The sequence below is a fragment of the Hemicordylus capensis genome, chromosome 1 (genome assembly GCF_027244095.1).
Source record: "Hemicordylus capensis ecotype Gifberg chromosome 1, rHemCap1.1.pri, whole genome shotgun sequence".
NCBI lineage: Eukaryota > Metazoa > Chordata > Lepidosauria > Squamata > Cordylidae > Hemicordylus > Hemicordylus capensis.
Genome location: NC_069657.1, coordinates 217,260,949 through 217,281,122, shown reverse-complemented (window position 1 = coordinate 217,281,122; position 20,174 = coordinate 217,260,949). Strand labels below are relative to the sequence as shown.

The 20,174-nt window shown below is 41.6% G+C and overlaps 1 protein-coding gene across 4 annotated transcripts in view; it reads left to right on the top strand.

Moving 5' to 3' along the window:
- The window catches only part of BOLL (boule homolog, RNA binding protein), a 66,204-nt gene that overhangs the window by 33,384 nt on the left and 12,646 nt on the right, over positions 1-20,174 (top strand). For all 4 annotated transcript variants that reach the window (XM_053277719.1, XM_053277709.1, XM_053277727.1 and 1 more), the window contains exons 4-8: positions 6,115-6,169; positions 11,962-12,037; positions 13,066-13,193; positions 16,295-16,366; positions 16,989-17,036. In XM_053277719.1, the coding sequence (XP_053133694.1) occupies positions 6,115-6,169; positions 11,962-12,037; positions 13,066-13,193; positions 16,295-16,366; positions 16,989-17,036 (379 nt within the window). The remainder of the gene's footprint in view (positions 1-6,114; positions 6,170-11,961; positions 12,038-13,065; positions 13,194-16,294; positions 16,367-16,988; positions 17,037-20,174) is intronic.

Below are 20,174 nucleotides of genomic sequence, written 5' to 3'. Positions count from 1 at the left end.
TATCATTGTCTGTTAAGTATGTTCATGTTTTGTTGGGGTACATCCCAGCATATGGAATTTAGCAAAAAAAACAGTGGCCACCCGCCAACAATTGGCGAATGCCAAGCATTTGGCAGAATCTGAGTCCCGGACGTTAACATCATCCATCGTTTTGTGGAGGCATGCCTGGTTTCAGGCAACGGGACTGCAACAGGACATGAAAGATCATATTGAGACTCTGCCCTTTGACGGTGTGGGTCTGTTCTCGGACAAGACCGACGAAAACATGGAACAATGGAAGAAATCACAAATCACCGCATGTTCCTTTACAAATCAACGGTATTCCAACACCAGATACTGACCATACAACCAATTCAATCAATACCAGAGGCGTCAAGGCAGTTATCGGCAATCCGATAGAAGGGACTTCAGGTGCCCTTACCAGTGCTACAATAACAATAACAGGCGACCTTTTTATCCCAAGAACAAGGCCAGTCTGGACATAATAAGAGAACGCTGCAGTCCAAGCAGCAGCTTTGATCTGAGTCTGAGCCCACCAGCAGACTATGGTGCGCCTCTTCAACACGTCAACAACAGCACCCTCAAGTCATCAATAAATATCAATGCAAGGAACACCATCTTGTTGTACTCCGCCAGAATTACCATCAAACTGCCAAGCCATGCCCAAGCATGGCACCATATAACATCAGACCACTGGGTCTTGCATATAGTCTTGATGGGCTATGCGCTAGAGTTCAAGGAATACCCTCCGTTCCTGGGTGTGAGATACACTCCCGAAACACCAGTACTGAGGGAGGAGGTGCAGAAACTCTTGTTGAAGGACGCAATATCACCGGTGCAGTGGGCTCTCAGCCAGACGAGATTTTATTCCTAGTATTTCCAAATCCCCAAACGCAATGGGGGGATAAGACCTATAATGGATCTTCGTGGCCTAAATCAGTACATTGAAGTTCAGAAATTCAGAATGACAACCTTGCAAGCCATCCTTCCGCTCCTCCCCGAGGAGAATTGGATTGCTACGCTCGATCTAAAGGATGCATACTTCCATATAGGCACTCAGGAAAATCATCGTAAATATCTCCGCTTCACCATGGGGACCAAGATCTATCAATACAATGTGTTACCCTATGGCCTAGTCACCGCCCCAAGGGTATTCACAAAGTGTGTAGCAATGATAGTAGCCTATCTCAGGACACAAGGTCTTTCCATATACCCTTTTTTGGACAACTGGCTTATGACGGCCAGGACATGAGAGCAGTTGCTGGAACACATAGGCATAGTGACAACCCTTTTGGACAATTTGGGCATTCAGATCAATTGGGAGAAGTCATTTCTGCAACCAGCAAAGCGCCTGCAGTATATCGGCACACAGTTAGATATGACAACACAAAGGGCTTTTCTCCCGAAGGAACATTTCGCACGCCTGCGAGCACTCATTCACTTGTTTCAGAAGAATCCCATACAAAGGGCAAGGACGGTCCAAGTGATGCTTGGCCTGATGGCGTCCTGCACCACAACAGTCCTTTATGCGAAATTACGGATGCGCAGGTTGCAACTCTGGTTCCTGAGAGCCTACAAACCAAGACACAATCCAAGCAGGTCACACTTCCAGAAAAGATATTGGGCTCATTGAATTGGTGGACAAAGGAGTTGAACTTGCTCAACGGTATGCCGTTTCGAACATGGAGGTCATTGGCGACGGTGACCTCTGATGCTTCCATGCACGGCTGGGGAGCCCACCTAACACACCACAGGGTACAGGGTCAGTGGACTCCCAAGGAAAAGCTGCTTCTTATCAACTTCCTGGAGCTGTTGGCAGCATTCAGGGCCGTGGTCGCCTTTCAAGAACACCTAGTTGGACAGACCGTCCAATTGCAGATGGACAATACAACAGCCATCACTTATGTAAACAAGCAGGACATTATGCAATCGCAGTCTACAGTTATGGAATTGGTACATCCTGCACAAGATCTATTCCATTGTCATTCATATCAAGGGCACCATGAACTGTTTGGCGGACTCGCTGAGCAGGGATCTGGTGCTAGAGCAGCACGAATGGGAATTGAATCCAAGGATACTGGAACAGTTATTCCTGACTTGGGGCATGCCGAAGGTAGATCTGTTTGCGACATTCGAAAGCAGCAAATGCGATCAATATTGCTCCCAGATGGGAGTGGGACCGCGATCCAAAGGTGATGCTTTTCAGTATCAATGGGGCCTGGAACTGTTTTATACCTATCCGCCAACTCCTTTGCTTCCCAGGGTGGTGGCCAAGTTTCTTCATGACAGGACACGGGCAATTGTAATTGCACCATGGTGGCCAAGACAACCATGGTTCACGCAGCTACTCAGGCTGTCCAAAGGCAGGTTCAAAAGGCTTCCACAGTGGACAAATCTGATAACGCAAGATAACACAGGAGTGGCGTAGGTTTGCGGCGCATGCTGCCTCCAAGGGCTATGACCCCAAAGAAGCTAGCCTAAAGGCCGTTCTCCTCTACCTGACCACTCTGAAAAAGAGTGGCCTGGCAAATGTCTCAGTTAAAGCACATATGGCTGCTATATCAGCATACCATGATGGGTGGGACGGGAAGATGGTCTTCACCCACCCAAGATGTAAGGACTTTTTGAGAGGTATCAATAACTTATACCCACCTGTAAGGCTGCCAGCCGAAAAGTGGAGTCTCTCTTTGGTACTCTTGTCGTTGACTGAACCACCATTTGAACCAATGGTGACTACATCATTGAAGCTCTTGACTCTAAAGACACTCTTTTTAGTGGCAATAACCACAGCAAGGCATGTGAGTGAGCTATGTGCACTCCATATAGATGAACCGTATACAAAGATTTATCCAGACTGGGTTGTCATGCACTTAGATCCTGACTTCCAACCTAAGATTGTTACGGAGTTTCACCTAAATACAGAGATTGTGCTGCCTACCTTTTTCCGTGAGCCCTTGTCTCCTCTCGACTGTGCGATCCATTTGCTGGATGTTCAAAGGGTTCTTCTCTACTACTTAAAGGCCACCATACGTATTTGTAGAACACCTCAGCTATTTGTGGACCTGCAGTGGAAATGCAAAGGGTATTCACCTACCCGCCAAAAACTCTCTTTTTGGTTGGTGGAATTGATAAAGATGGCATATGACCAACAAGGGGGCAGTCCGCCAGCCTCGATTAAGGTGCACTCTACTAGAGCTTATGCCACGTCTGCGGCACACCTGGCGGGCATACGATTTGGTGATATCTGTTCAGTGGCCACCTGGTCGTCACATCAGACGTTTATAAAGCACTATGCCATAGATCTACGGACAGCGGCTGCTGCAGAGTTTGGATGTGCGGTCCTGAAAAGGGTGCTACAGTGACTTGCAGCGCACACTCACCTCCATCTGGATAGCTCGTAATTCACCCACTGTTTATGAATGATGGAACCACTATCCAGATAAACAGGTTGCTTACCTGTAACAGATGATCTGGTAGTGATTTCATACATTCATAACACCTGCCCGTCCGTCCCCACTGCGGAAGTAGCAAGCCACTGTACCATAATATGCCAGCCACTGTACCATCATGTGCCATGCTGCCATGTCGGCCATCAAGAAACTGAATAAAGAAATGCCCAACCGCCACTAGAGGGTACTGCAGTCACATGCAACGGGTAGTTGCCGGTGTCGCGAGGAGCTAATGAATTCTTCCCGAAGCTGATCTGCGCAGGCACAGAACCCACTATTTATGAATGTATAGAACCACTACCAGATCATCTGTTACAGGTAAGCAACCTGTTTATCCGGTTTATTATTTCATGTCATCTTACTCTGCTGCACAACTGGCAGCATTACCAATGTTACTGGTTCTTGTCAATCCCTCCAAATTTGCCTGGGATGCACCCTCATCCTCAGTCAACATCTAAACAACTTGAGATTTTTAAAGGGTACAAGAGGATTGCACTTTTCTCTTCAAGCATCCTCCTCCAAACTCACTTGTCATAGATTGTGCCTTGACTCGCAAATTTGGTAGAAAACATTCAGCCCCAGTAGAAAAGGAAGGGAGAAAACTAGATCCTAAGGGGCACAGGTTCCATTTGGTATCTTGCCTCTCCATCAAGATTGCTAATTACATGGCCTGTATGGCAGAATATCATTATTCCATATGAGAAGGCTTTACAGATGACCTCAAGGATGCCCCCCAGACTCTCAAATCAAAGTTTAAAGACATACTCTTCAAGTCAGCAGACATAAACCAGCATCTGAGCACAGCAAAACATCTAACAAATAGAATCTCATTTGCTAGTGGGAGCCATTGCTCTTCGATGTCATTTTTGGCTATGATCTTCAAATCTTCAATCAGGCATGAAAGAAAAAATACAGAACTTCCCATTCGGCGGTGGCAGCCTTTTCAGCTCCCAAATGGATGATACCATGGAAAAGATTAAAAAATCTAAATACATGGCTAAGACATTTACATTTTCCTCTACACCACAGTCTTATTCACAATTATTCAGAAAGTATGGGAAACAAAAGTTCTAATACAATAAGTCAGACCACAAAGGCTACAGAAGGCCCTTCCAGTACAATCCCACACGTCCCTATGGCCAAAACTAGAAACAACAGCAGAAATCTAAAAACCAGTACCAATCAAAGCAGCAGCTTTAGCTTCCCCACCTTTCCATTCACCTATTTCTGCAGACCTTTCTTCCATCAGACTCTCCCCTTTATCTCCAACTTGGCATCACATCACATACGACATTTGGGTGTTGGTTATCATCTCCACCAGATATGCAGTTGAATTCACCAATATTCCTACCTTTTCAGGGGTAAAATAGACCCTGTAACTCCGACTTTAAGAAAAGAAGTAGAAGATCTCTAACAGAAAGAAGCGATAGAACAAGTCTCTCTAAAAGAACAAAGGAAGGGGCAGGCATTTTCAAGTTCCCAAAAGAGACAGGGCCTCCATCCAATCCTAGACTTAGGCTGGCTCAACGAGTCATCCACCCAAAGAAATTCTGAATGGTCACTTTACAAGGCATCCTCCCTCTCTTAGCAGAAGAAGAATGATTGGTGACCTTATACATGAAAGACACTTTCAGATAGAAATTTGCCCCAAACACAGGAAGTTCCTGCACTTCACCTTGGGGCAATTGGTCTACCAATATACGATTCTCCCCTTTGGTTTCTCCACCACACCTTGTGTTTTCACAAAGTGCATGAGTTCTGTCATATAATGCAGAGGTTCTGTGTTTCTGGCTACAGTTTATATCCTTTGTGGACTATATTGGCACTAACTCCCTTCTAAGGCACATAGCAGCCATGGTAATGGGGGGGGGGGGTTGCAATCCAGGTTGGGACATGGTAGGGGCAGGGAAAACCCTGCAGAACAGAGATGTGTTCTGATAATTCCAACATGATAGAGGCTCCCTGCTGTTATGTCTTATTAGATCCGACATCAGCACTATCTGATCCAACAGCTCTGTCAGATCCGACACAACAAATAGCCCTTATATGATTCAGCAGCCTATAAGCCTTTTCTAACAGCTTTGTGTTAGTTTTGAGCTCAAACTCTCAGGACAACCAAGTCAGAAGGTGGCAGGCCTTTAATATCAATTTGAAAATATGGCAAAGGTATCAAAATCCAGATCCACATTCCACAGACCTAAGTAAAATTACTAGTTTAGTTGGTTTATGTGCCACAACCCACAGCCTTCATATAACTATGTCATGAATCTACATAGTTTTCTACAGTATTAATTTTACTTTATTGTTAGATGAAATATGAATAATAAAAATGGCAAATATATTTGGGTGTTTCTTTGAAACAATTAAATGTGTTTTATGGTTTCCCGGAGGAGTTAGTTTTGTCCAGGCTGCTGGCAAATACAAGTTTTGAGGTCTGCAATTTATTATTTTACATAATAAACTAAAAAATGTAGGGCTGTTTGATGAACAATGCAGTACGTATAATATTCTGATACATAGCATTCAGAGACCTTTGTTTTTTAGTTCTCATCAAATAAATGGCCTCTTGTTATGTGAAAGTAAAGCAGGGGCAAATCTTGTTTGGAAAGTTTACAAATATCATATACTGTGTGCTAAGAAAAATAATGTGTGCTGTTTTCCTTAGATATGGTTTTATCACATTTGAAACTCAGGAAGATGCGCAAAAAATTTTACAAGAGGTAAAATTATTTTATATTTGTATATAGATTGGTAGTAGTAATATAAATTAACATTACCATTTGCTTTTAACATTTGAAAAGAGGGGCTTTGCAATTATTATTATTATTATTATTATTATTATTACTATTATTTTACATTTATATCCCTCTCTTCCTCCAAGGAGCCCAGAGTGGTGTACTACATACTTAAGTTTCTCTTTCACAACAACCCTGTGAAGTAGGTTAGGCTGAGAGAGAAGTGACTGGCCCAGAGTCACCCAGCTAGTTTCATGGCTGAATGGGTATTTGAACTCGGGTCCCCCCGGTCCTAGTCCAGCACTCTAACCACTACACCACGCTGGCTCTCAGTAACATGTTACTATGCAGAGATCTCTTCTTTGTGTAGTTGGCCTCATAAGCATGGGACTACCAAGTACAATATTAAAAGAAATGAATATGCTTCTCAATTTAAAAGTGAATGATCTACTCCCCTCTCTCCCACATAACACATACATTATGATGAGAAAGGTTTATCAGTATATACATTTGGGATTAATGACAACCTTAGCTAAGATTCCAAGGACACACCCAGCCACCCACACAGGATTCCCCAGAACAGTTTGGAAACCACTGCCCTGTATTCTTCTCCTTTAGCAATTAGCAAGTACAGTTATTGTAAAGAGAGATGTTATTGCTTTTCTTGGTGTACTGGTCTGTCTTGTATACAGCCCCTGTAGCTGATGGACCCTTGTCCAGTAGATAATGGAATTTCCTGTTCCTCTGCAGCATGCTCACAATTAAGTGATCTGAAATGCTAGGAAAGAGACCCCTTTTTAAAGATCTTAATTCCTCTCCAGTCCTTACCATGTCCCTTTCTTGTTATTTTTGGCTCGCGCAACTTCCTTGGGGAAAACAGCAGTTGAAGGGAGGATGGGTTTGGGTGGGGCTGTAGAGTGGAGCGGGGTAGGTCCTACTACACACCAGCTGCTGAGGACCTAGTCCAGACCCTCCTCAATGCCTACTGTTTTAAATTTTTGTCTTTCTGTCTATCAACATAATTTAAGGCAGAAGTACAACACCACCTTTAGTATCTTCTGTAGTTTGGCCCTCAGGCTGAAAGGACACATGACCTGGGAAATTCGGGATTGGATTTCCATGGATTTATAAAACTCTATGGGTTTATAAAACTAGTGTTCTTTTAAAGCACTAAACCAAATTATACCATTTTTAGTTTGGCCCTTAGCTATATAGAATCCTGAAGTTCTGTGATAGGATCTCCTATCATTTTTATGTTCACTTTAAAGCAGCTCTAAGTTGTTCAGATTTTGTTCAGATTTTCATCAGAACAGTGGTGCTGGTGGAGGGGAGTTTAGCTAAACTGTATATGATTACAGTATTCAAGAATATATCTTGCAAGTAGTCACATTGTTGCACAGCAAGCCTGCATTTTTTCATAATAAGAAATAAAGTATTCACAGGAGTTGAGCTGGAAGAACTGCAAAGAGCAACACAGGCTCAAGATATGGAAGAAGAATTACCACCAACTGAAGCAGTTGCTCAGGCGCAGGTGGAGGAGGTGTTGGAAATAGAGGATGCCACTGTTGCTGAACTGTTTCAAAATCAAAACCAGGCAACCTCCCCTTTGCCTTCACCTCAAAAACCCAAATGCCATTTAACAGGAAAGCAACAAGAACTAAAGCAAAAAATAACTGAGCACATGAACCAAGCAACCACCAGGGTTCGACTTTCAGCTCTAAAAACAGTTGCCAAAAAACAATTTGCTCAGGTATTAAAAGATGTCAATGCTGCACTTGCAGAAATAACAACCAAGAATTTGCAAGAAACAAACCAACTAATGTACAGTGCAGCAACAATAACAACACAAGAGCTCGGATATAAGATCAATGGACCTGTCAAAAAAGAAAGTAGTACATCACCTAAATGGAAGATTAGATTAGAAAATAAAATCTCCAGGCTTAGATCAGATGCTAGTAAATTGAAAGATATGAAAGACAAGAAGCTGAAGAATAAAAACACCAAACAGTATCTGATCCAAAAATACCACCTAGATTCAAGGAAAATTAGAGAAGTCCTGGAAATAATAAAGCAGCAAATAACAGCAGTGTCAAAGAAGATTAGCAGATATGAAGCCAGAACTACACAACACAGGCAGAATCTCCAATTCCAGTCGAATCAGAGATGTTTCTACCAAAGCATAGAAGGAGAAACTGCAAGAAACGTAGAAACACCCAATAAAGAAGAAACAGTGCAATTCTGAGGGAAATTATGGGACAATCCAATAGATTATAATAAAAAAGCAGGCTGGATGAAAGAGGTCAAAAAATGTAACCAACAAATGCAAGACCTAATAATAACACCAGAATTAATGTGAAAGAGAAAGAGAATTAAAAATTAGACTGCTCCAGGCGACGATGAACTGCACGGCTTTTGGCTTAAACACCTAACAAGCCTTCATAAACAACTATCAAAACAGTTCAATCACATTTTGCAAGGAGGTGATATTGAACAATGGCTAACAACTGGGAAAACTCATCTCATCATGAAAGACCCAGCAAAAGGTGCAGTTCCAAGTAATTATAGACCGATAACCTGTCTGCCAACCATGTTCAAATTATTAACTGGAATAATAGCAGATGAAGTGATGCAACACTTATTAACTAACAGCTTCCAGTTGAACAGAAAGGAAATTGGCCGAACACCAGAGGCACAAAAGACCAGCTGCTGATTGACAAAATGATTTTAGAAAATTGCAAGAGAAGAAAAAGCAATCTAAGTGTTGCATGGATTGACTACAAGAAAGCCTTCGATTCATTGCCTCACACATGGATACTAAAATGTTTAGAAACAACTGGTGTCAGCAAAAACATTCAGATATTTATTAAAAAAGCAATGAGCATGTGGATTACACAGTTAACAATCAATGGCGAGACACTTGGAAAGGTTAGCATTAGAAGAGGCATTTTCCAAGGGGACTCACTATCCCCTCTGTTGTTTGTAATCGCCATGACCCCACTTTCACAAATACTCAACAAAACAGGCCTCGGATAACAAACATCTAAAACATCAAGTCAAATCAACCATCTGCTGTACATGGACGATCTGAAGTTTCAGTCAGAAATTGAATCACTGCTAAACACTGTCCGTATATTCAGTAGCGATATAGCAATGGAGTTTGGACTAGATAAGTGTGCTACATTAATAATGAACAGAGGAAAAATAACAAAAACAGAAGGAATAGAACTACCCAATGGAAGCAAGATCAAGAACCTGGAAGAGAAAGAACCTTACAAATACTTGGGCATTCTCCAGGCTGATAACATCGCACACACTGAAGTTAAAAGAAAAATAGGAAGTGAATACATCAGGAGAGTTAGAAAAATCCTCAAGTCCAAACTCAATGGTGGGAACACCATACAAGCCATACACACCTGGGCTATACCTGTTATCCAGATACACTGCAGGAATAATAGACTGGACCCAGGCAGAGCTAGAGACGCTAGATCGTAAGACCAGGAAAATCATGACCATCAATCATGCTCTGCACCCCCGCAGTGATGTCAATAGGCTATACCTCCCTCGCAGCTCAGGTGGAAGAGGAATGCTGCAAGTCCATCAAACAGTAGAGTAGGAGAAAAGAGGCCTTGAAGAATATATCAAGCACAGTGAAGAAGATGCACTTCAAATGGTCAATAATGCGAAACTATTCAACACCAATGAAACAAAGCAGGCCTACAAGAAAGAACAAGTCAAGAACCGAGCAGAAAAATGGAAAAAGGAGCCACTGCATGGTCAATATTTGCACAATATAAGTGGAAAATCAGACATCACCAAGACCTGGCAATGGCTTAAGAATGGCAACTTGAAGAAAGAAACAAAGGGTTTAATACTGGCTGCACAAGAACAGGCACTAAGAACAAATGCAATAAGAGCAAAAGTCAAAAAATCCACCACAAACAGCAAGTGCCGCCTTTGTAAAGAAGCAGATGAAACCGTGGACCACCTAATCAGCTGTTGTAAAAAGATCACACAGACTGACTACAAACAAAGGCATGACAAAGTAGCAGGGATGATACACTGGAACATCTGCAAAAAATACAAGCTACCTGTAGCCAAAAATTGGTGGGACCATAAAATTGAAAAAGTTGAAGAAAATGAAGATGTAAAAATATTATGGGACTTCCGACTACAAACAGACAAACATCTGCCACACACAATACACCAGATATAACTGTAGTTGAGAAGAAAGAAAAACAAGTGAAAATAATCGACATAGCAATACCAGGGGATAGCAGAATAGAAGAAAAAGAAATAGAAAAAATCACCAAATACGAAGATCTACAAATGGAAATTGAAAGGCTGTGGCAGAAAAAGACCCAAATAATCCCAGTGGTAATTGGCGCCCTGGGTGCAGTTCCAAAAGACCTTGAAGAGCACCTCAACACCATAGGGGCCACAGAAATCACCATCAGCCAATTACAAACAGCAGCTTTACTGGGAACAGCCTATATTCTGCGACGATATCTATAACAATTGACAATAAAATTCTGGCATCCCAGGTCCTTGGGAAGGACTCAATGTCTGGATAAAACAAACCAGTCAATAACACCTGTCTGACTGTGTAAAATAATAATAATAATAATAATTATTATTATTATTATTATTATAATATCATCATTTATTTAAAACATATGTTCACCACCATCCCACACTTCAGCCAACAAGGCTCTCAGAGGTGTGTATGTAAAATCAATAAAAATAGCAAATCATTAAAACAATATTGGTCCCTTCCCCCACTCCCCGCTCACTTTAATGGCTGCATCTCCTTGTCCTCCTCACAGGGCAGTTGATGATTCTGCTGGCCTTTGTGAGAGGAAGAGAGGCCCAGTACCAGCTGCAAAAGGAGCAGCATCAGGAGGTGGTGGTGATGGAGACATTTTGCCTCTGTGGCTTCTTCTCTTCACAGGGCCCTTGATAGTCCTGCTTATGTTGAACCCCATGATACAAAGTAAACAGCTCCCCATTATGCATTGCAGGTTACCAGGTGCATGATATTTTCTGAGATAGCTTGCGCCCTTCTACCCCAGTAGTAGCCCAGGGGAAATTCCTAGGCTACCTGGTGGGGCAGCGCTAGGATTGGCCTCAACATGAGCAGCCCTGCAGCGGTAGTGCTGCACAAACCCGGATAGGGCTGCTCGTGTGAATAGCCTCTATTTGTTTTACTTAAAAGACAAAAAGAAAAAAGATATCAATTGTGTTTGAATTAAGAATTCTCAAAATCAAGTAGTAGGGAAGTCCAACTGGTTCAATTATTGAAACATGTATTTGTTAATGTCAGAAAAGTTTTTACAGTATCTTGATACAAAGTAAAGGATTAAGACTGTAATATATATGGATGAAGACCAAATTTCTCTGCTAACTGATCAAAGAGATACCCCTTCAAAGTGGTGGGTCTCTTATATTTAAGAAAGAGAAATTGTTCCTGTTTGACCTAGCCCAGCATTTCTCCAGAGGTGTTTGTTGGTGTCACCCTTGTGTCTCTTTTTAGATTGCTAGCCCATTTGGGACAAGGAACCATCTTTTCATTTTATTTGCTATGTTAACCACTTTGAGAATCGTTTTGTTGAAAAGTGGTATATAGATATTTATAATAGTAGTAATAGTATTTCCTTTAAGATTTGAGGTGATGTAAGAGATCTGAAAAAACTTGTTGAATTGCTATTGTCAGTTTGTTTGAACTTCCATTTGTAACCAAAATTATAATGATATAATTATATGTATTTGCTTTTGTTTAGGCTGAAAAACTAAATTATAAGGATAAGAAACTGAATATTGGTCCAGCAATAAGAAAACAACAAGTAGGGATTCCTCGTATGTATTTGCTTGCTTGCTTGCTTGCTTTTCCCTCAATTTTGTCGAAATTTTGAATGCATTAGAAAAGGCTGGGCTATACCTTGTTTGTACATTTGAGCATTCCACTTACTTTTTAGGGGCATTAAATTTCTTAAGAAAAATGGCCTTTTCATGTTCAAGATGGTGTCAGGCACCTGACTTTGGCCGAAGCACATGCCTGCAGATGATGGTTCAGGCTTTATTTTCATTGCATTAGTCAGTTTCATAGAACCTTTTCTCTTCTTTTGAAAGTGTTGTGTATATTACATTAATTTAAATTGCAGTGAATTGAATTTTTAAACACTTTTTCTAATTTAGTAATTAGCAAATTATATGTTCTGAAGATTGCTGCTTTTCTACCCCTTCCTACCCATTGCAGTCCCCTAAGTCACTTAAAGAGTTTCTCCAAGGTGCCAAAATGCTTTGGCTCCCTGTAGCCGAAATGTTTCAGCGTGGGGCAAGGGGTTCCTTTAAAAGGAGGCGGGCAGGTCATACCTGCCCCTCCTGGAAGCCTCTGCCACCCTGCGCAGCCCCATCGTGGCACTGTTCTGAGAAAAGCATTGCAGTGAAAGTGGCAGCCCATGCCACTATCTCCTTTAAACCGTCCCGCCGCAGCGACGGGATGCTTCCCCCAGCATCCCTTGTGTGGCATCGGCACGCAGATGGCATGGGCGCCATTTAAAGCCCCCTTTTAAAAGCAAGGAGAGCCGCTCTGGCCGTGCTGTGAACGCGGCACTGGCCGGATTTTACTCGCAAACGGGGTGCGCAGCCCTGTTTGCGAGCAAATGATGCCCGACGTCTGATGTTGTGGGTGTGGCTGGGGAACAGGGTGTGGCCCTTGAAGTACAGGGGCCCATGCTATTCGGACCTGTTTGCACTATGGTGGCTCCACCAGTGCCAATATCTATTAGAATTTTCTCTAACTTAATTTTTTTTAATGTTCTCATTATTGTGTTATCTTTGATATACAAAATGCTTGTGGTTTTTACTGTCACTGCTTATTTTAGGGTCCAGTATAATGCCAGCAGCTGGAACAATGTACTTGACCACTTCAACTGGATATCCTTACACATATCACAATGGAGTAGCTTATTTTCATACTCCTGAAGTTGCTTCTGTTCCACAGCCATGGCCTGTAAGTGACATCTTACATTTGTAAAAATAAGATTATAGGGCAATCCTGGTGTATCTGTTGTGCTGATAGCTGTCTAACTCATAAAGGGGTCTTTGCTACTTTTTGCTTGATTTTCCTGTGCTGTGTAAAATAAAGTTTTTCAGTGTCACCCTAATTAGTCATCAGAAGAAATTTATAGCAAATAGTGTTGCCACTGTGCAACTTGATTGCATACCACTGTTCCAGAGAAGCGTTTGTGAGAGATGCAGTTCTGCTGTCTACTAGCAACTAAATGAAGTTTTTCCTTTCTTTTAAAATACTGCTTTATTTTAGACATTGTGGTCAATTTCCCTGAGACTGAAAAACAGAATTTGGGGAAGTGGGATGAACAAGCATATAACCCTGAATTATAACCCCTGTCTTAATCTGAGAGATTCACTGGGTAGCATCCACAATTTTTCCAGCTCAACATGTGTCAATGGAAAGCACTTTCCCCACCCTTTCCTTCATACTGAGCTTACCCTGAACCCCTTGAAAAGCCATGGTTTAGGAGCAGAGCCATGCCTCTCATGGTTTCTCAAATTCCTCACCCCTTTTCCTGTGCAGTCCCCTGTGATGTGATGTCACATCACATGCCATTGAAGGCATGGCTTTTCAGGGAATAAAGGATAGACTCGGTAGGGAAGAAAGGAGTGGAGAAGGGGCCTTCTATTGATCTTTGTTGCACAAGCAATACTATGGATGCTGCCCTACCTTTAAACATTGATTTTTTAAAAAAATAACAGATATGTTCCTAACCTGATAACTCCATAGCTTTTTAAAGGGAGACTTTATGAATACAGGAACAAGGGGAACAAGTTGTTCTAGGAAGAACTAATCAGCCTACTTTCCCTTTCACTGGTTTCTACATCTGGACTAAATTTGGTGCAAATCAAGGTCCACAAGTTAGCTCTCTTGAGCCTCAAACATTCATGTGTCCACCATCTGGATCAGGGTGGATGTCGTCATTACAAACTGCACCATCGAAGTGTCCCTGTGTGTTACTCACTACAGCTGTTCTAAATTTGGTTCAAATCGATTAGAACAGTCTTCAAGTTAGTGCACTTGCACCTCAAATGTTTATGCATCTGCCATCCTGGATCAGGGTGGGTGACATCATCAATAAACTACACCATTGGTGCATCCCAGTGTGTCTATTCAGCTGTAGCAAATTTGGTTCAAATCAGTTAGACTGTCCACAAGTTAATGCACGTGCCTTAAAAGTTTACATGTCCACCATCTTGAATCAGTGTGGATGACATCATCACAAACTATGCCATTGAGGTGTCTCTGTGTGTCACTCACTGCAATTGTACCAAATTTGGTTCGAAAGGATTAGGCAGTCTACAGATTGGTCCGCTTGCGCCTCAGATGTTCACACGGCCACCATTTTGAATAGGAGTGGATGACGTCATCACAGACAACACCATTAGGGCATCCCTATGTGTCCCTACAGCTGTAGCAAATTTGCTTCAAAACGGTTAAGCAATTCACAGGTTAGCACACATGCGCCTCAAAAGTTTACGCATCCTCATCTTGAATTGATGTGGATGACATCATCACAAACTATGCAATTGAGGTGTGCCTGTGTGTCACTCACTGCGAATGTTAACCCATTGGTTCAAATGGGTTAGGCAGTCCACAAATTAGCCCACTTGTGCCTCAGATGTTCATGTGGCCACCATCTTGAATGGGAGTGGATGACATCATCACACTCCATGCCATTTGACACACGCGATGTGTCCCTACAGCTGTAGCAAATTTGCTTCAAAACGGTTAGGCAGTTCACAAGTTAGCCCACTTACACATCAAAGGTTTATGTGTCCACCATCTTGGATTGAGGTGGATGACATCATCACAAACTACACTGTTGAAGTGTCCCTGTACCCAATTTGGTTTATATTGATCTCGGCGTTGCGAAGTTAATGGGGGTGGGGACACACAGACGGACACACTCATAGAACGCCAGGTGATCTCATAAGCCTACTGGAAAGTAGGCTAAAAATGTACTTAATTTGGGGCTGATTTCCATAAACATTTGCATATGATGGAGTGTTTGGTTTCTGTGCCTACAATGAGCTTCAGTCTGCATTGAAACTGTCATATGAATGATGTGCCCCACACCCATATCACTTATCAGCCCATGAGAAACTTGAGTAATTCATTTTGTAACAAGCTGACACCTCTAAAAAGGCAAATGTGCTCAATTTTCCTACAGAGCAAAGATTACTAGAGCACCAAGACGAAGGTCACAATAAATAGGTGAACTATGAATGTTATCCATCTTTCCCTGAGTTGCTTTCCTTAGCAGAATTAGGGGAAATCTGAGTATCATTTCCTGATCAATTTGTGTGAGAACCATTAAAGATAAGGTAAAAGATAAAAGATTCCCTTTTGCTACAAAACTCTATGGTATTTTTAAAAGTCTTGTGCAGATATTTTGTGGAATAAGGTCCTGTATATAATGTAATTTGATGGCTTTAGTGTTCTTAATGTGAGGACTGAATATACTGTTTTGGAATTCTATTAGCATTTTCCAGATTTTGGCTGAATGTCCAGACATAGTGGTTTCCCAGTCTTTGAGCTATGGTTAACAGATCAGAAGTGCCATGTAGGTTCGTTTCCTGTTCCACCAATGCAAATTTTCCTTCTATTTTAGTATTCATCATAGTGTTACACTGATTATGGTGTTACACAGTAACTCTAATGTTAATTATGTTAGCTTGAAACTAGAGAATTTGAAACCTTCAAATTCTGATTTCATATTCTGGCAGTGTTATCATGATTATCATTCGTGTTGGTATAGATTTAACACTATACCATGATTAATGCTTTGATTAATCATGATCAGTGCTTTGATTAATGCGTGATTAAAAGGGGGGAGGGAATTTGCACTGGAGGAGAAAGAGGACTATGGAAGCCGTTCTGGTGCTTCTGACTTCTCATTTCATGCAACTGATTTGTTAAAAAAACTATCTTGTGTTTTAGTGGAGCTCTTAAAGTATTGTCTTAGTAAACTTTTTTTTAAAAAAACACCTGAAGATATCTCAGTAAGATTTTGATTAATCTTCTCTCTTTTAAAGTCACGTTCTATTTCCAGTTCCCCTGTCATGGTAGCCCAGCCTGTTTATCAACAGCCTACTTATCATTATCAGGTAAAAATTTAAGATTCTGTTGGCAAGAACATGGCACCAAATAAAGTGAAATTGTATATAGTTTGGATTGTGATTACTTGTGTTCATTATTCTGTATTATAAAAGGAGAACAGTGGTAAAGAATTATAAATATGTCTACTTGGCTTTTGTTACTAGCTGACATCTTAACCAGTGAAGCATCAGTGCTTCGTGAGATGTTCCAGGGTTGTGGATGAGATCAGCTCTGGTACTCTCATTTGTTGCACAGTGCAGGGGCAGGATTTCCACTATATCCCCTTGTCCAGAAGCCATCTGCATCACTGAAAATAGGCCCCTGGGGGTTGCACAACCCTTAGGGACATATTTTTGGATGACACAGACAGCGTCTGAGGAAAGGAGAGTTTGTTGAAATTACTCCTCTCCTCCCAGTGAATGCCAGAACTGCATTAATCTAGAATTCATCTGCAACATTGGCACATCCACAGCACTGGCACTTTGTTGGTCAGGATATTGGCCGCTGTTTTTTGCTTTGCTATATTATCATTAATGCCTTCAGCATTTATTTTATAAACTGTGTACATGCTTGGATTTTTAGTTTTGACCATGAACTATTGTACAACACTTTTGTTTTCAACTATCTTAGGCTCCTGCACAGTGTCTTCCAGGACAATGGCAGTGGAGTATTCCACAGGTAAATTATATTCAGTCTCCTTATCTGTTTACGACATCTGTTTCATTTATATGTCGCCTTTTGTCCAAAGAGTTCATATATGGCATATATAGTCTCCTTCTCCCACATCTGTCCTTTTATTCACAAATCTGTGAGAGATGTTAGGCTGAGTGATAATGGCCCAAGGTCACCAGTAAGCTTTGTGACTGATCAGGGGTTTGAATCCACTAACTCTGGTTGTTGTTCACTGTTGATGGCATGTAGTACAAACAGTGTTATGATGCCACAAGTGATATACTGATTAGATGAGCAAATTATGTACATTGCCTCTGCCACCCTGTACCTGGTGGCCTCCAAGGCAAATTCTTATCTTAGAAAAGCTAAGATTATACCGTTTTGGAACTCTCTTAAAAATAATACAGCCAATTGTTTTTTTAATGCCTTGGAGGGTTTTTGGGAGACAGGAATGGAGGGAAAGTGGAAGGAGAAAGCAAAAGATAAGATCAAGCGTTTAAATAAGCAACTCAAGTGCTTCCCTCAGCTGTGCTTGAAGGTCGCTATAGGAAGATCCCAAGCTCAGAGCACAAGTGCCCATTCAGGACACATTCTTCTGCAGTGCCTGTTCTACAGGGACATCCGTGCCTCCCTCATCTTATCACTATTACATGGCTATCCTGGGTGAACAGACCAGTTTTACACCTCTTTGCTGCTCTCCGATAGCAACCCTGCTGCCACCTACAGTGTCACCAGGTTCTGTATGACAGTGATTAATATCCGGCAGATATCACCTGCCATGTGATCACCTGCCATGTGAGCCCAGAGCCCACCTCGTTGAACTAAAGGACAGCCACAGCTACTGCCTTAGGTTGCCCTACAACCTATAGACCGACAACTTCCTGTCTACTACTTCACTGGTTTATATTTCTGTGTATATTACATTATATCTTTTTAGCGCATATTAGCTCTTATTATTTTAGTGATGACTGCCATGATTTTATATATTTCAAATCTTTAAAAATCTTTTCTTACTTTATAAGCACGCAACGTGATCTAGGGTACTGCTACATGGTTTATTCCTATGCTTCTTATTGCGGCTGTAGTTAAATCATTTTATGCTAGTAGTAAAATGTAGCCCAGCGTCTACTATGTCTCTTATTACAACCATAGCTAGATTTTTAGTGCAGTCTCATGCCTATATTTTATATTTTAAATCATTTTATGCTAGTAATGTATTTTAGCGTATTTTATATTTCTTATTGTATATTTTAAACCATCTTATGATAGTAGTATGTCTTAGAGTTAAAATCTATTGCTACTTAGATTTTAAAATGTACTTTATGCTGGTCTGTGACTGTAATAAAGATTGATTTGATTTGATTTGAGCAACTCAAGTGGGAAACAACTTCATAGATACATATTTTCAAGATAAATGGCTTTGTAAGAATATACTTACTGTAATCTTTGCTGAATTTATTGGTTTGTATCCAAATACAGCTAGTCATGACTAAACACTTCTGAAATAAATGAGATCTGGATCGTGATCCATTGCATTCCTAAGGAATGGGTTCTGAGCCTGCGCAGGGACCTTGCAGGTAGATTGACTAGCTTCTTGTGAACGCCCACTCTGCCTTGCACGTGCTTCGTGCTTTGAAGGCATTTGAGCCTCTGCTATGCAACAGGGTGGTGCAGTTCCAACTCAACAACACTACAGCCATAGCGTACGTCAACTGACGGGGTGGGGGGGACTGTCTCCCACTCCCTTTGTACCTTGAGTCTACAGATATGGGATTGGTGCATTTGTCACAGTGTTTACCCTCTGACCTTTCATATCTGGGGAGTGGACAGTGTACTGGCAGACGACCTCAGCCATTCCATGCAGCATTACCAGCACCACGAATGGGAGATCCACTACATGTATCTGAGATGAGTGTTCGACTTATGGGGACATCCAACTGTGGACATGTTTGCGATTGCTACCAACAAAATGTGTCTGAGATATTGTTCATGTGCCGCTGTCAGGAGAAGATCATTGGGAGATGTGTTCCAACATACGTGGAACAAAGGACTCCTGTACCTATTTCTGCATCAGCCACTTATCAACTGTGACAAATTATTTGGGATGAGACAGTTGGTGACACTGTGGTGGCCTCTCCAGCCATGTTTTGCACCGCTTCTCAAACTCTCAAAGGGGACTTACCACAGAGTTCCTCAAAGACCAGATCGCCTGGTGGAGGACAGTGGAGCGGACCAGCATCCGGATTTAAGGACTCTGCTGATGATAGCATAGACAATTGGCTTCTTAGGAAAATTCTAATTAACAATAGACGGCCGTCAACCAGAAGGAACTATGGCTTCAAGTGGAAAAGATTCAAGGAGCATGCTTGTAAGCATAGTTTCATTTCTGGCAAAGCAACACTGAGACAAGTATTACTTTATATGACTGCTTTAAAGGTTATGGGATTGGCAAATGTATCCCTTAAGGTACATCTGTCTGCTGTATAATCAAAGCATAAGGGATGGGATGGCGCCACTGTTTTCTCCCAACCAGCCTGCAAAACATTTCTGAAGGGTGTGAACAATTTATATCCGCCAATAAGAAAACCATTGCAGCAGTGGAGTTTGTCATCTCTCATGGGAAAGCCTTTTGAGTCTCTGAGTGAGACTTCACTAAAGTGGGTCACCATGAAGATGGTGTTCCTTATAGCAGTTACAACTACGATACGTGTTAGTGAGCTGACAGCATTGTGTATGGACATACCTTATACTCAGTTCTATCCACAAAAGGTAGTCATGCAACTGGATCCACAGTTCCGTCCTAAAATAGTGACGGAGTTTCATTTAAACCAAGATTATTATCCTGCCAACCTTTTTCCAGAAGCCAGAGACTGTTGGGAATTCTCTCTGGTAAGAGAAACCCTTTTTCATTATAGTAAAGTGCACAGAGGCACAACACAGCAGATTTAGTTAGGCATGCGTGTATGCTGAGAGTAAAGTAACTTGAACCAGCTCCTAGTTTCAAATCAATATAAGTGGTATTTATTAGAGAACTCCATTCTAGATAGGAAAGTGAGGAGTTAGGGTCTCTATCTATCTATCTGGATGCAGATGGATTCTGCATCTCTGCACACATGGTACAGGGGAGAGGAGCTTGCATGTTGC